Source organism: Notothenia rossii (genome assembly GCF_949606895.1).
Source record: "Notothenia rossii genome assembly, chromosome: 2".
NCBI classification, from domain to species: Eukaryota; Metazoa; Chordata; class Actinopteri; order Perciformes; family Nototheniidae; genus Notothenia; species Notothenia rossii.
This window is the reverse complement of record NC_136904.1, coordinates 11,295,902-11,311,899: the sequence shown is the minus strand read 5'-3', so window position 1 is coordinate 11,311,899 and position 15,998 is coordinate 11,295,902. Positions and strand designations below refer to the sequence as shown.

Genomic DNA, 15,998 nt, shown 5'->3' with positions numbered 1-15,998 from the left:
TTTTTTTTGGTCTAAATTGACAAAATGTAAATATGCAGAATTAGCTTTTAGCATGTATGCAATGTACAGACAACAAATACTAGATTGTAGCAATACTAGTACTAGAATACTTGATTTCTTTGTCATTGTAATCATAATTCTTCTCGTAGTCACATTTATTCAGTCTTTACACATCTGCAACACCTCATTTAGTTCAAGAGTTATCTTGAATCTGTTATAAAAGTTCCATTTAAGTTATCTCTTCCTCATCAGAAACATTATGATACCACTATAAGAGTGACAAAAAGAAGTACTCATGGAAACATTAACAAAAGGGGTGATGAAAATACATTTGGAAAAAATACATAACTTTTGAGTTGGAATCGATGACACATGTTGTCATTTTAAGCCTTCCTAGAACACAGGAAGTGCAGGAGAATACAGAAGTCAGGCCGACCACTATGGTATGATACTATGATCAGCACTGCCATGTTTCTCTCTAAAACTCTGATAATATGCTTTTAGAAAATGTGTCAGTTGAGCCAAGAGAGCCAAACAGCATTACAACTCAGTAACTCTCCCAATGTGATCTCGAAGAACTAGTGCCAACAAAGGCAAAGAAGAACGAACTTGTCAGCCGTTCATTATCAGGGTGGTTAATAAGAGAGTTAGCCATGCAACTCAGTGATGCAACTGGCTAGTAATTTGGTCCAATTCTTAATAAAAGCAATTCATTCTTAGGGAAGTCCTTAGTTAAGGCAAATAAAGTCCCAAGTCAGGTCCCTCACCAGTCTCCAGTTCCTTAAGAAAGTGACCGCCACTCTATTTTAGTCCAAGTCACAGTGACCCAAGCCCACATCTCGTAGTAATTGCATCTCTAAATAGGTATGTGTGAAAATGGGCAGTGCTCCAAGTGTCTGAAAATGTTTATTCGTAGGCAGTGGCCCCGGTGATTTTGTCCAATATAAGGAACACAGTTTGAACTTGTCCTTTATCACATTTCAAACACAATACACACAAAAATAACTTGTGAACCACAAGTAAAGCAAACTCAAGAATGCATTGCATCTATAGTCATTATGCAAGCAAGATAGAGGTGGTTGCTAAAGAGATGTAGTTATAGGGTGAGAAAACTCAAAGTTCTGTAATTTAACACACACACATTATACTGGGTGTAGGAGCCAAAATGCTACAGTATTTAGCCCAAGTTTATTATTTGTATTATTATTATTATTATTATTATTTGTGAGCACTTCCGGCAATCGTCACATGGGTGTGGTTTGTGTATATATGTCACCGGTTTCATGTCGGATGCGGATGGCAGAGGGTGAGCTTGAGCTGACATTTTTTCTGTTGACCGTTTTTGTCCCTCTAAGTTATTGTGTATTTTGATTTTTGTTTATTAAATATCTTCAACCTATCTTTCTTCAGTATGGACTTTCTCAATGAAAACGCGTCGCAGTAGAAAGCCAAGCTTAGCCTCTCGGCGACTCAAACTTAACTGGAATTGAGCCGCCACACTGGGTTCAAATGACTGAGCCCTGGTAAAAACATTTTCTACAGTGAAGGGATAACATTAAAAGGAAATCTGAATAAAATGGAGGCCAATAAGAAATGCAAATGCCTCCATACAGTGCTGGACGGATCACTGAAATACTGCAAAATCGAAGTTGTGGGCACCGAGGGTCGAGCGTAACTAACCCTGGGTCGAACTGCAGCTCAGTGACCAGTTACGGTACGTCCACACGGCAGCGTGCGTTGAAGCTTGTCGGTGGGCGTGTCTCGTGCGACCAACAACCAATCACATTAATCTCCCGCCCTGGACACACACAAGCACGCAGTTTGATTGGCTAGAGCTTGTACCGGCATAGGATTTGGTTGGCTGGCGCTTCCGTCGACGTTTGAAAAGTTGAACTTTTCTCAACTTTGGAAGCGAACAACGGAGGCAAAGCGACGGAACCACAATGCAGTTCGGCAAAGCGTGACGTCACCCCATTCAAAGTGAATGGGAAGCGTCTCCGTTGAAGCGACGCACGCTGCCGCGTGGACAGGCCGTTAGCCTCTAGCTCATATCTTAAATGTTCAACTAGATTAACAACAAGTCTAAACATAAAGAGAGTTGGAAGTGCTTGCTTGCTTACTTGTCCCACTCTTTCATATAATTGTCTTTTTTGTTATAGGGGGACAATACATAAACTCAATTACATTTTGATAGATATACATACCTTGCATTTAACGTTTTAAAATCTACATTCAACTGCTATCTACGAAAATGCCATCTCACCTTACACAAGATTTAAATGGCAGACTTAAGAAGCATATTCAGAGAGCTTCAGGCAAGTATACAGTATTATATATTTATGAAGAGCTGTCCTTTGGGAATAAGGTCCAGAACTCCCAAAAACATGGTGTGTTAGCTGTTCCTGGTAACATCCTAATGTGTGATACACAGTAACACACATTAATAATATTTTTCATGTAGATATGAATGTTCTGCGAGATGAAACTAGTGTGTTTTAAAGTGTAAGAAAAAGTTTGTAGAGAGCACTTGTCCATGGACAAGTGAGTTTGGCAATTTACTTGTCCGAATACATTTTTCACTCGTCCAGAAAAATCGATCGGCATCGTATTTTACATTTTCCCACGGTTTTTACGGTAAGATTTTACTGCATCACACATATGGATGGGTATCGTTTGGATTTGAACGATTCCGGTTATGCTTTTCGATTCCGGTTCTTTTCGGTTCTTGATTCTGGTTTGTTGAGAGGGTAAAAATAAGTCCCATGACAAACTGGGAGAAAAATATATTTATGAAAACTTTAAAGGTCCCATGTCATGGCCATTTCCACTGATCATAATTCCATTGTTGAGGTTTACTAGAATAGATTTATATTGTGCAATTTTCCAAAATCACTTTGGTTTCTCATACAGCATCTCTGTAAACTACGTGTATTCACTGAATTTCACTCTCTGCCTTTAACGGCTCGTTGTAGCTCCAGTAGCTCCAGCCCCCAACCTCCCTGTGAGCAGTGTGCTCTGATTGGTCGGGACGTTGTGAATCGCGCTAAGCTCCGTGGAGGTGTTGTTTCCTTGTTTAGTGATACATAGCGAAACACAGCCAAACTCATCCTGAGCACACACAAAGTCACAGCCGAAGTAAAAACAATAAGTGTGGCTTGATATTGAGTAAGAAAAAGGTTGATAAACGCTGAGAATGGGTCTGCAGAGAGAATTTTGCCACGATCCCAACTGTCTGTTACCAGCCTGCAGCCAGGGAGCAGAAATCAGCAGAGCTGTTTGCACTGAGTGTGTGTGTGAGGAAGTCCATGGATTGGTCAATTTGGACCAATCAGTGGGGGAATTAACGTAGTTGCTCCGCGGGCGTAACGTAACGGCTCCACGGATTGGTCCATTTCGTTCCGGGTACGGTTGATATCATGCGTACCCGGAAGAATCAAATGGACAATGACGTATTTCCAACGAGGCGTTTTGGGGAGGTATTTTCTGTGTTAGAGTTTTACTCGCTACAGGGTGTACTTTGAGGGTTTGTGACTCTGCAGACCGTTTACATGCATAAAAACCTTCATAACACAGAAGGGGACGGTTAATAACCAGAAAAGCATGACATGGGACCTTTAATTCGAATCTGTATTCCTATTTAAAAATCACTTCATACTGTTTAATTTTGTTACGGTTATTGAATACAATTATATACAAATAACTGTTTAGTTAGTTCTAAGTGGTGCAGTTTGAGAATGTACAATTGGCCCAGTCTCCTCTGATGTTAAACTGCAACCTGCCTGTGAGACAGAGTCCAACCACACAGTCTGTGTCCAACACATGTCCTGCAATAAACATGCTGCAGCTGCCCAGCTGCTCACTGTTTGTAAAGTGAATAAATAGTATTTTCATTTCAATAATGTACTTTCTATACCCTGCTTCGTAAACAATACTGACATTCCTGTGCTCCTCCGAGTCTGGGGGTCCGGGGATATGAGGACAGCTCGAGGACACAGAGAGGGAGGCTGATTTAATTCATAAAGGAAATGGCGGTCAATATGAACAATATAGGAGCTAAAACGCTTAATAACCTTCATTACGTCACTATGATAATGTGAAAGTTTGATTGAGGTAGCATGAACTTATATACAAATGTTATGAACAAATAACCGTTGTATCCATAGGCGTTTTTTCCTCATTTCTCAAGTTCTGTCAACAGTGACACGGTAGGCACAACAAAACATTTAAAAGCTTAAATAATGTACATGGGATTTAATTCTGATAAGGCAAAAGTGTTATTATAAATATAATATAAACATATATATACAGGGCAGTGTTTCCCACAGATCTGAAATATACTTGGGGGGTGGTGGTAGCGGGGGGGGGATGGGGGGTTGAGGTGACGTGCAACAACATTAACCTTTCTGTTGCTCGCTTGTTAGCAGACCATTCACGCGATGGCAGAGCGAACAGGTACAGGCAGGGCCCATAATGATAGCCCTATAGTTTAAATCTACTACCCACACAAACATATGGAAATGGGTTACTATTTAAAAAAAAAAAGTATTTATAAATGTATTTAGGAACCTATCCATGTGATTATAAGTGGGGGTCGACCTCAAATCCTCTAGGGGGGTCCGGGGGCATGCTCCCCCGGTAAGATTTTAATTTGAGTTAAATGCATCAATCTGGTGCTTTTTGAGGGGAAAATAAAGAGACTAGATCTATGGAAACACCTATATTAAACAGAACTGTATACATTTCAATAATCATAAAATCATGGCCATAACCAATAACATACCATTTCCAATATGAAAAAAACACTGAAACTTATAGTTATGAGTGTGTCTGTGCTCCTGAACCAGCCTCTCCTGTCTCTCTCCTCTCTCCTAGTTTTAGCTCTCAACAAGTTTTAAAAGTGTATCTTACCTTTTTTCACCTAGTTAACTTTTTATTTATTTATTCATGCATATTTTACTAATCACATTACATGACATTTCATTTAGCTGACGCTTTTATCCAAAGCGACTTATAATGACCGATTACAGAGACATTCTCCCTGGAGTAACTAAGGGCTAAGTGCCTTACTCAAGGGCAAACTAGAATGAACTCACAGCCTTCCGATCTTCAGCCCACCTCACTATCCATTAGACCAATCACTACCCTCTCAAATGGAAATATGTGTTTACATAAATGGTGACCACACCATTTGAGACCCACTGAGAACTTAGACTAAGTTAACTATCTAAACACTCAGAGTCCTTTACCTCAACTGAGCTGAGGTTATCCCGAGCTTGAATGACACACAGAGACCAATCAAGGGCTTTGATTTATGATCTGTATGACAGTGGCCATGTCGGCAGGCCACAGGCCATCATGTAGACAGCCAGTCACCCTGTGTGAGGCAGGCCACTTAACAGGCCAGAAGGAGGCGAGATCAGAGCAAGGGAGCGAGGGATCATTGTCCACAAGTTAATCGATCGCAGATGGCGTCGTGGTCACGGACGAAAAAAAAAAAAAAAAAAAAAAAAAAAAAAAAATTAAAAAAAAAAATTAAAATACCTAAATGGGTCGCGAAATATACTTGGGCGGCCGTTAATATACCTGGGCGGCCCGCCCAAGTATAGTCTATGTGTGGGAAACCCTGCAGGGTATATGCAGGAATCCTGAAGTCAAATGTAATACCTTTTAAGACCTTTTTTAAGACCCTTTCCATACATTTTAAGACCTCATCGCAACTTTGAGTTCTAACCGGTTACATTGGCTACACACTTTACCTCACATTTACTATATTGATTGTAAGATAGCAAAACTAAACAGAGTGCAGACAGACTACTGAAGCCTCCTTTCCACATGAACTTCAACCTCTCTGTGAAGGTCAGGTTTAATGCAGTATGCTGCTTTTTTGCTTCTGTAGACTCTGTGCTCTTTCATTCCAGTAAAACTCCTCAGAAACCATTATAAACCAGTATTTGACCAATAAACAAAACAATTGACAAAACTTTGAACAATGAAATATGTTAAACTTTGGTGAGCTTCAGCGGGTAATGCCATATAGGAGCTCCCTCACAAATACCCAGGGGTTAAATTGGGCTGGGGCTGTCCGGGGCTAAGCCCTGGCACATAGGACGATGCTCTGACGTCATCACCCTCACACATTTGTCATGTTTACAAAAAAGGATATAAATGTTAAGACTTTTCTCGTTCTTAATATAGACTATATTTAGGGTCTATATGTGTTGACTTTAAAATAGCAGATCTCTGTGACCAGATATAGTTTGGCTTAGACCTCGGCCCCACAAGGACGCATACGGTAAAACGCATACGCAAGCGCAAAAAAGGCTTCAGTCCACACGCATTCGATTAATTAACGTGTCCGTTCACACTAGACCCCTGGAAATGCTGGAAACGATGTAGTACATATGTCAGGCCTGTAAGTGGCGCTGCTGCCGCCCGAAATACACCAAAAGCAGCGAAGAAGACCCCGGAGCATGGTTGCCATGGTTGCCCTTCTGTTTATTCTCCGTGGTGGACGGCGTGTTCTCCTGCTGTATCTCTCAGGTAGTCCACAAGCAGATGAAAAACACGCACCTCTCCGCGTCTTCCAAGGAACGAGGGGACCGTGCGGCAGTTTCCATAAAAAAAATGTTCCACCGGTCAACATGTCCGTTAAAGTTTAAATCTTCCGTACAAAATTAGAAAAGTGCCGGTCAGAGGTCTTCTTTGTTATTTATTGAGCTTTAAAACAAATTGATAACGACTCTGTTCTCTGTACAATAATATAAGAATATTTAATAAACGGTGACTGCCTCTCTTTCCCTTTCCCTCCCCCTCTTCTGACAGCCCAGCAGCAGCAGGAGACGTGGGGAGAGGGAGGCGGGCTATTTCATCGTTATCAGAAAATGATCATATAGGGTACACAAGGAGCCGTTGGACCCCCAGAGCGTTGCGTATGCTGTTCTACCCACCTTGGGACCCGTTACCGTAGTCGTTTAGTCCCCTCCACCCCACACAGAGCGGAGTAAGGCAACGAAACTTAAAATAATAAGCAGCATTTTACGGCGCGCTATGCATGGGGCTGCCTTGTGGGGTTTCCCGACATGTCGTTTCAGTAAATTAAAGGGTGTTTCATGTTGTCGTTGCTGTGAACCTTCTTAATACCTTGGAAAATGCCGTTTAATACTTTTTAATAGCCTTAATTTTCGCTGAATTGATTTATCAACTTTTAATACTTTTTAAGACCACGCGGACACCCTGATATATATATACACATTATGTACAAAAATCTTTTTCTTCTGCCTTTATCTGTGCCACGCTTCAAAGCAGTTTCGGTCAACTACGACACAGAGGGCAACATCACAGGCTCCTCCTCCTCCTCCATGTCAAAAAACAAGCTCATAGCTTGACTCACGTTCAGAGTTCTCTTCATCATAGTTGAATCTTCAAAACTCTAAATCTATCTAACTATATCTAAATCTTCAATGTTTGTCTGTCACTTTACTTCAATCGCAGTCTCCCGCCGTCTCTCTTCGTCTCCCGCTGCCTGTCTTCGTATATCTTCGTCTCTCTCCATTTCCCGCCGTCTCTCTTCGTCTCGCTTCGTATCACTCCGTTTACCTGATTACCTTGGTTATGGCTAGAAAGGATCAGTCTTGCGTAAAACTCTCGCGAGAGTTTGGCTGAATGTCACGTGGCTGAATGTTTACGTTTGGCAGGCAGCCTTTCAGTTACGATCGTTAACATCAGTTGGCCACAGCAAATGATGGTGAGAAGCTAAACTATCTATTAATTATATCAATGACAGGGAGTGTGATTGTTGAAATAGGGTGTTAGGGGTCTTGTTGGTATTCAAAGAAGAATGACAACACTGTAGATCACCAACACTATGGTTTATTTTTTTTCACAGGCAAGTCAACGTTGTCGCAGTAAAAGTCCCAAGATAGCTCCTGGTGCAATACAATGTTCCCTTGCAGTGTTTTACTATTAAGTCTGATGTTTCTCTATTAATATTGCTGCTGCATTAATCTGTATGTTGCATCATGTTACTGCTGTAGATGTGTTTCCGAGCCGCTCCGATTACAACGAGAGTTACAACGAGAACGTGACGTCATATTTACACTAGACGGATCCTTTCTAGCCATAACCGATTAGGTTACCCCCTCCCTGGTAAATACATCCTGTTGAGCAGAATCTACAGTTTCCAGTATTTTCCGTTTCGTAAAATGATAAAATACGGCGAAGATATCGAAATATGTGCTTCCATTATTCATACTTTTGAAATATATTTGTATTAACTTTATATCATCGTATCTCCGTGTTTATTGGGTATTTTTGCATGAAACAAAGACTTGCATATAGTTTCAAGCCAGTACTTTCGACGGAAATACACATATACACCCTGTTGAGCAGGATCTGCAGTTTCCAGTATTTTCCGTTTCGTAAAATGATCAAATACGTCGAAGATATTCAAATATGCTTCCATTTTTCATACTTTTGAAAAGTATTAACTTTATATCATCGTATCTCCGTGTTTAATGGGTATTTTTGCATGAAACAAATACTGGGACATAGTTTCAAGCCAATACTTTCGACAGAAACACACGGCAATGTTGTCCGGACTGTTGTTTTATGCGGCACCGGCTTGAACAGGTCATGTGATCTGATCACGCCGGCGTGACGGTCGACTCCAAAGGGGAAAGCGGCGAGATGCATTTCCTTAGGAATCGACAAGCAAAACCACAACAATGGCGACACGGAAAATTTACGAATTAGTTCTGCCTTTTGTAAGCTGAATTTATCAATGATTTGTCAATAAATAAGGGCGAAAAACTGCACTTGTCCATCGGACAAGTCAATTTAAAGATCTACTTGTCCGATATTGTAAATAACACGTCCCGGACGGTGGGACGTGTGCTTTTTCGAACACTGAAAAAAAGGACATAAATTAACCTTAAAGCTTTTAAATGATGGCCCCAGATTTTCCTTTTATTCCATCCATGTTTCACTCTTACTGTATGTTTCAAATTCAGAAAAGCATAATTAAAATGTCAGAACAGAAAGCTCTTAAACAAATCACTTTGAATGGAATTACGAGAACCTGCACAATTTAAAGTCTAAATAAATGTCGCCTCTGCTGCTCTGTTAAATGCTGCTGTGGGTCTACCATTTTGTTCCAGAGCTTTGTAACAAACAGTTTCAAACTATACATCCCTCTCTTCTCTCCTCTCTCCCATCACTCTTTCCTCATGTCTCCATGGATACACCCCTCCCCTTTTCTCTCTCTTCCTTTCACCCCCTTTTCATCACTTCCTTCTTATATGTTCTCTTCCAGGAACACTCATGTATTGCTGATTTTTTACTCAACAAGTCTCTCCCTAACAGACTTTATCTGATCGGAGATGATCTACAACAGCGCCTCCAGAGATGAGAGGGAAAAATAGTGCCTTGCTCAAGGACACTTCAGACCATTTTTCCTTGCTTAACATGTTGCCTTCTTAACCTAACAGTGGGTTCCTAAAATTTGAAATTCATGACAGAACGGACAGCTGTCAAAATTAAACCTTAAAAATAAACAGCAGACAAGCACCTATTGGCTGTGTGTGAAAATGTAAATGTAACATAAAAGGGAATCAATATGTTCATAAGTAAAATATATGGATGAAATTGTGTACAAGAGGTTTAGTGATCCCGTAATACAACAGTGACAATTTCAGAAAATACGCTTTTTGTAATAATCCTGAAGATTTAAATTTTGACTCGGTTAAAGGTGGGGTATGTAATTTTGGAGAAACCAGTTAGAGTGCGCTAGAATTTGAAAATACACAACCGGAAAAAATCTGCCACTTCCTTACAGAGTCCCTCCTCCAACACACACTAACGCGCACATGACCAATGAGGGCACGAGATAAGTTTGTGCACAGATGGAAGGCTGACAGGCAGGTAGGCCATCTAGTTATTTTAGCCGGGCCGGCTCAGATGATTGGTCGTGCTTTTTACAGCGCCACGGCTTCCACAGATGACATTTTGTAATGGATTTATTGTCAAAGCATTTAATTTATTCATTGCTATCGGGATGTTAAGAGCATTCCATGGAATATAACAAAAAGTGTTTCTGAAATAAATGACATACCCCACCTTAAGTCTAATGGTGATCTTGCCTACTGATGAACGCGCTTGCATTTGGGTGTTTGTGTCATGATGTATCAGGTATAAATCACAAAAGCACTGCATTTCTGGGAAGTGAGATCCAGCAAACACACAATGACCCCTTATTGCCCTAGGTGCCACCAAAGACAATGAAAAAAAGATCTCCCAGATTCTTACATTACAGTTTTTTTTTTACCATTTTACCTTCAATGACAGTAACAGCAAACAGTTTCACCACTGCATGCCAAAGAGTGAGTCCATTACAGGCCACAGTAGAAGGCGAATACAAAAATATGCTGTCATAAAACGGCAGGAGAAGTGATATAATTTAAAACGGTGATAATTTGCACATTTTCACACAGTCTCTCTAGGAAGTCCTTCACAGTGTTCAAACCGTGGCTCCTTTCTCAAACACAACAAGCAAATAAAATAAATGTTTTTGGACACTGTCCCGCCTTCTCCGGATTCCTAAACGGTTTAGCAGGCTGACGGCAGCCCAGATAATGCTTACTGGCAGATGTGTGACAAACATGTTGCCCTTCTACCATCAAATGTTTCTATAGTTAATTCAACATCAGCCTGGATTCTAAGCAATTATACACCTTGCAGCATTTCTTGGATAAAATCTGTTCAGTATGAATTTATTTGCATCACATTCATGCGCTGCAAGCTCCTTCCTCACATCTACAGCTGATTCTCAGCAGCCGGTACACAAACAGTGTTACTGAGTGAACCCAGCAGCAAGGTCAGACTGTATGCAGGGGGCAAGTTGTGAGGTCTTTACTCGGGCGCATGTTTGTTTAAATCTTATTTTAATATTTGGAATTTGTTGGCTTGGTCATGGCATCATATCTATTTGAGGAAAATGAATAATACATTACCGTGAACTAAATATGGCGGTCAAAATGTTATCTATTAGCTTGAACAGATCTTTAGTTTTAGTCTTTGTATGGATCCCATTGCTTTTCCTTTCCTTTAGTGAATCTGATGTGGTACAGACATGGTTTCTCTTAGTCCTCATACTCATTTTAATCTACAAAATACTATTAAACTAGCAACTTCATTATCAATGTCTTTAATACAGCTACTTGTCACCCATTTACAGCCTTAGCGTAAACCAGATATCAGCAGTAATGGCTACAACACAAGGTGTCAATAAAACAGATACTCAATGGCCTTCCTGTCAACTCCCTCAATAATAATGTGTGTCTGTCCACAGAGGGGAAGCTAAGCTGACCACAACAAACTTCATAACTACAGATGAAACTGCCTCAGCATCACTGTTCAGGTACTGCAGTGTCATGATAAAAGCCTCATTACTGACAGAGAGAGTAACAGTGTGAAAGGACAGAGAGGGAATGAGAGGACAGGAAACAGAGGCGATAAGAGAAGGAGACAAAAAAGAGAGTCGTCCACAACCACATACACACAATGCATGCACTCAAACACACACATGGCTAAAATTACATTCAAGAGGGCATGAACTAGGCCACTGATCTGCACTAGGCAGGAAAGTGGTAGTTTGCTAAGTGAACAGAGGCTTTCAGAGACATCAAGGTTGCAGGCTAACACCAAATGTGGTTACACGTGACCGAAAACTCATTATCATTGTCAGTCCGGTGGCTAATAATCAAGATCCAACCAGAAGAGGAAAAAGGGAAAACATGGAGCAATCAGTCGTCGTTATTCATGAGAATGTATAACGAGGATATGAGAATAGAATACTTTAACTCATACTTCAAATCATTTCAGCTATGAAATAATGACCAGATTATGAGGTACCATGTTCTCTTAAACTTAAAAAAAACAACAACGTTCAACAGCTTATTTTCTTCCCACTGAGAGTTTGGCAAGATTTGAGAGGAGTGACTGGCAAACAAACTCATCAGACAACTAGTAACAACCTCGCTCAGTAAAAGTTGGCAGACACGGCTTTTAGCCAGACCAGCAGCGAGACCAAAACTGACAGGCACGACTCGCACCTAATAAGCATCACACACTGGAGTTGTCTATTAAAAACTTCCTCTGCTTACACTCTATGAAGCTGACTGGCTCAAATTGTATTGGAATTTTTAAATTCTTCTATTATGTATTAACCAACAGAGATCTTTTTTGCCAGTTGTATGGCTTGGAACAAAAAATGAACACTACATTTTAAGCATAAATAACACAACTAAGAGACTACAGTGAGTAGAGGGCTTTGATTACAACTGTGTTCAACATCTTCTTAGCTTTATAGCATGCCAACATCGCACACAACACAAAGAACAGCTGAGGCAGCAATTTCACCAGTTTTTTAAAAGTCTGTCTGACTCATCCGTCGGGGACCAGGGTTGTCCGAACAAAAGTGTGCCAATTTATCTAATAGATGTTGAGATGTTTCGCAAAATAGTTGGAAACTTTTAACAGATGGTGGAGCTACAGGAACATTTAAGGGATTGCCATAGTTATCCGGGATCATCCTCTGAGGATCATGAAAATCAAATATCATTGCAATAGTTCCAATAGCTTTTGAGATAGAGATCCCTGGCATTAGCTTACTTATTAGGTAAAACACAGGCCATCACAGGACAATTTGCTATCAGCTGTTTCAATCTAGATCAGGTGTTGAGCATCTCTATAAACAACACTGCTTTTTCTCATAGGTAAAAAACAAATGTTGAAAACACTCTTTTTATGTCAAATCATAGTTATATTTTAAATAACATTTATTCCCATGGCCCGGAAGTCAGATAATGATGCCAACGGTTGTGATATAGCTAAAACATTCAACAAAACGTCATCTGCTATGCAATGGTAGAATAGCAAGATGCATGTATTATTAAAGCCATATAGAGAAAGCTGTTAGCCCACTTAACAACACAAAGCTAGATTTCAATTTTGTTTACAATTAATTCAATGTTGCAGGCCGTATTTTTCCAGAAGCCCTTGTCATTGTGGCGTTCCAATAGGCACGTTACACTCATACATACAAACACAGTGGCATTAAACTCTGGAGGTCGCTCAGCACGGCTGCAACAAACAGGCCCTACACATTAGGCCTTTGTGCTTCGAGAAACATCAGCCTCTTTTTTTTTTTACACCCTGCCTGCAGCACAGCCGAGCACCGCAATGTGCTGACACCATCATCAGCTTTTCTAAACCTTTACCACAGCTATATCCACACATCCAGAAAAAGACAGGAGGGAGAGAGAATAGACAACAGCTCATTTTTATTCATCTTCATTTACAAGACGTGTATAAATTTCAGTGTCAGTTAGGAGGATTTATTCCGTATTTTTTATGCATATTGTGGATTTCCTGATGGGTTTCCTGTTTGGCTTTGCTCGACCTCATTCAACATCCACCCTGCCACTGATGATCCATGGATGGATGGCTTATGACCCGTTAAGAAGCATACATATCGTGTAGTAGCAGCAGCAGTGTTATGACATATTATCGATCAAAACAATTAAATATAAACTGTACTGTTACAGTTGGAGGCATATTTTTGGCGGAAGTATGAGCCAATGTGAAAACATATTAGATGACCATACATAATGTATAATACTGTTTTATATCATCAATCAATCTTTCAACCCTACATATAAGTAAGTCTTGATGAAATACCAAAACACAACGCGTGCATCATTCTTTACCAACACGGTAACATTTCCTCATAAGCAGAGCCGTATAGACACAATTAACACAGGGCTAACACATAAGAAACCAAATATAGCAGTCAGCTGTGAGATGGCAAGTCTGCAAATTCATATTTTGCGATATGCCTTCGTGCAAAAACAGACTGGAGAGGGTAACATCAAACGATGTAAGTCAAGCAAGCTCTAAACTGCATTCAGGGAGGCTGATCAATCATAAACAATTTACCCATGGCTGGTCATTCACTGGAGCTGCTTGACAATTTGCAAAATAAGTCCAGTAAGAGCGGCCTATTAAATGCAATCTTTAGAATACAGAGGTGGAGGTTTGGCTCTATGAGGAGAAAACACCAGGACATCATCACTTGTCACTCTTGAAAGTCTGGGGTATATTCAATCTAAGAGCTGCGATGAAATAGGATCTTTTGACAAATGGCTACTATAACACTAGAGAAGTCGAGTTGGATAGAGATGGTTGACGCCCTTCACTCCCCTGGGCACTGAGATGATTAAATCAGTTTAGTCAAGGTGTCATTTCAGGAGAAACTGACAGCAGAAATGGGTCAATCTGCAAAACAGTGAGATCTGCAGCAGGAACTAAGATCGGCATGTCAATATTACCTGGGTCGAACAACGCTGAGTCATTTGAATATTTCCATCTAAATGACCATCAGTCAGATGACCCATAGACCACTCGGGGAGGATGTCTTTTTAATTACTGCCAGGCACCGAAGTGCACTGACACTGAACCATATTGAAGCACATCAATAGGCCCCGGGCTGCCAAATGGTATGCACAGTATGCATTTGTCCTGCTGCATACAGTGCACCATCCACTTTGCATTAGGCACTGCATGGCAGGTGTGCAAGGGGTCAGCATTGATAATCATTCTAGCTTTGCATCTAAAATGGCACTGAAGCAGTCCAAAATAGGAGTCTGCAGATCCAGATATATACAGTAGAGCATCATCACATCCCTGTACAGCCAGTGTGAGATGCAGTGCCCTCATTAGAGCAGTGGAGGATACCTGTGGCCTATCACTGATCTCGGTAAGGAGTCAGCCAACTGGTGGCCTGTCTGCCCAGAGGAGGAGCATCCCACCGGGCTACAGGTCATGTGCTGCAGTGCATCTCCCGGTGCTTCAGCTGTCAAACTGACCACAATGACCACAATGTGCACCACACTGCATGCAGTACCGAAGCTGCAATGGGTGAGGTTTATCTTGTGGACACTTTTGACGGTTTAAAAAAACAAAACATTACCCCCACCCCTCATATGAAACTCGCACTGTATCTTTAAAAGAAAGGCCCGACAACTTAAGAGCAAAAACTTTGTTGAAGACAGGCCTGCTCAAGACATCTCGGCCTGCTGTCCTGGCTCTGAGAGGGTAATGTTGTATATGTGCATGTCCGGGTTAGTGATGTGCAGACCCGGGCTAATGTGGCCTGGTGTAGCCCCTTACTCCTTCATGCGTCTCTTTCCCTATTCTCTCCATCCCCCCTCTCGACGCCATCTGTTTGTGGCATGAGAGAATGTGGAAGTAAAAAAAGAAAAGACGACATTTTGACTGTAGTTGCTGACCTACATCGACCATTTATTTCCAGCGCAGCGCTAAAACCCGCACCGAAACCGCAAAACGAAAACGCACAGGCTGTTAAAATAGCCAGATATTACCCGCATACATTTTTTATCCTGGTCAGGAGGAATTTGATAAGTTACGCTTGAAACACTGCTCCGCCTCGCCGGGCCGGACAAGTCAACGCTCCGGCGGCACAGACATTTCCTCTATAACCGTCAAAACCGAGAGAAATTCATATGAAATGCGTAACTCACCTGATTCCAAAATCGGTTTATGGTGGCGACGTGATTGTGGTTAATTTCAATATGGGAAAAACAGTTACAACGGTGGGTCCCCGTTGTGTGTAGCAGGAAGGAGGGAAGGGAAGGCGAGAGGGGCTGACGTGAATGAATAAACAACTGAGCTCCTCCTCAGCGCCACAAGTAAAGGCGGAATGTGGCTGACTTTGAGCAATTCACAAGCAGCCATTAAAGCATGCCCTTAAATTAGTATTTACCAGCAAATAATTATGTTTTTAACAGGCTTTACAACCTTTTCCTCGTTTAGGAATGCCAAATAGAACATGCTGCTGATTCAAAAAATACTAATCCTAGTTTTTATACATGATATCTTCCAGTTATTTGATTGCGTCATTAGTTTTATGAAGTGACATAAAA

The 15,998-nt window shown here is 41.0% G+C and overlaps 1 protein-coding gene across 3 annotated transcripts in view; it reads right to left on the bottom strand.

Annotated features, from left to right (window-relative positions):
• The window catches only part of LOC307028200 (uncharacterized protein), a 31,307-nt gene extending 15,518 nt beyond the window's left edge, over window positions 1–15,789 (bottom strand). For 2 of the 3 annotated variants that reach the window (XM_079663021.1, XM_079663019.1), the window contains exon 1: window positions 15,597–15,789. Coding sequence is in view for 1 of the 3 variants with exons in the window: in XM_079663017.1 (XP_079519143.1) it covers window positions 7,481–7,552 (72 nt within the window). In the remaining 2 variants the exon portion in view is untranslated. Of the gene's footprint in view, window positions 1–7,480; window positions 7,621–15,596 lie in introns of those variants that run through there. The other variant, XM_079663017.1, reaches the window with a different exon arrangement.
• Window positions 15,790–15,998: the final 209 nt, after the last annotated feature.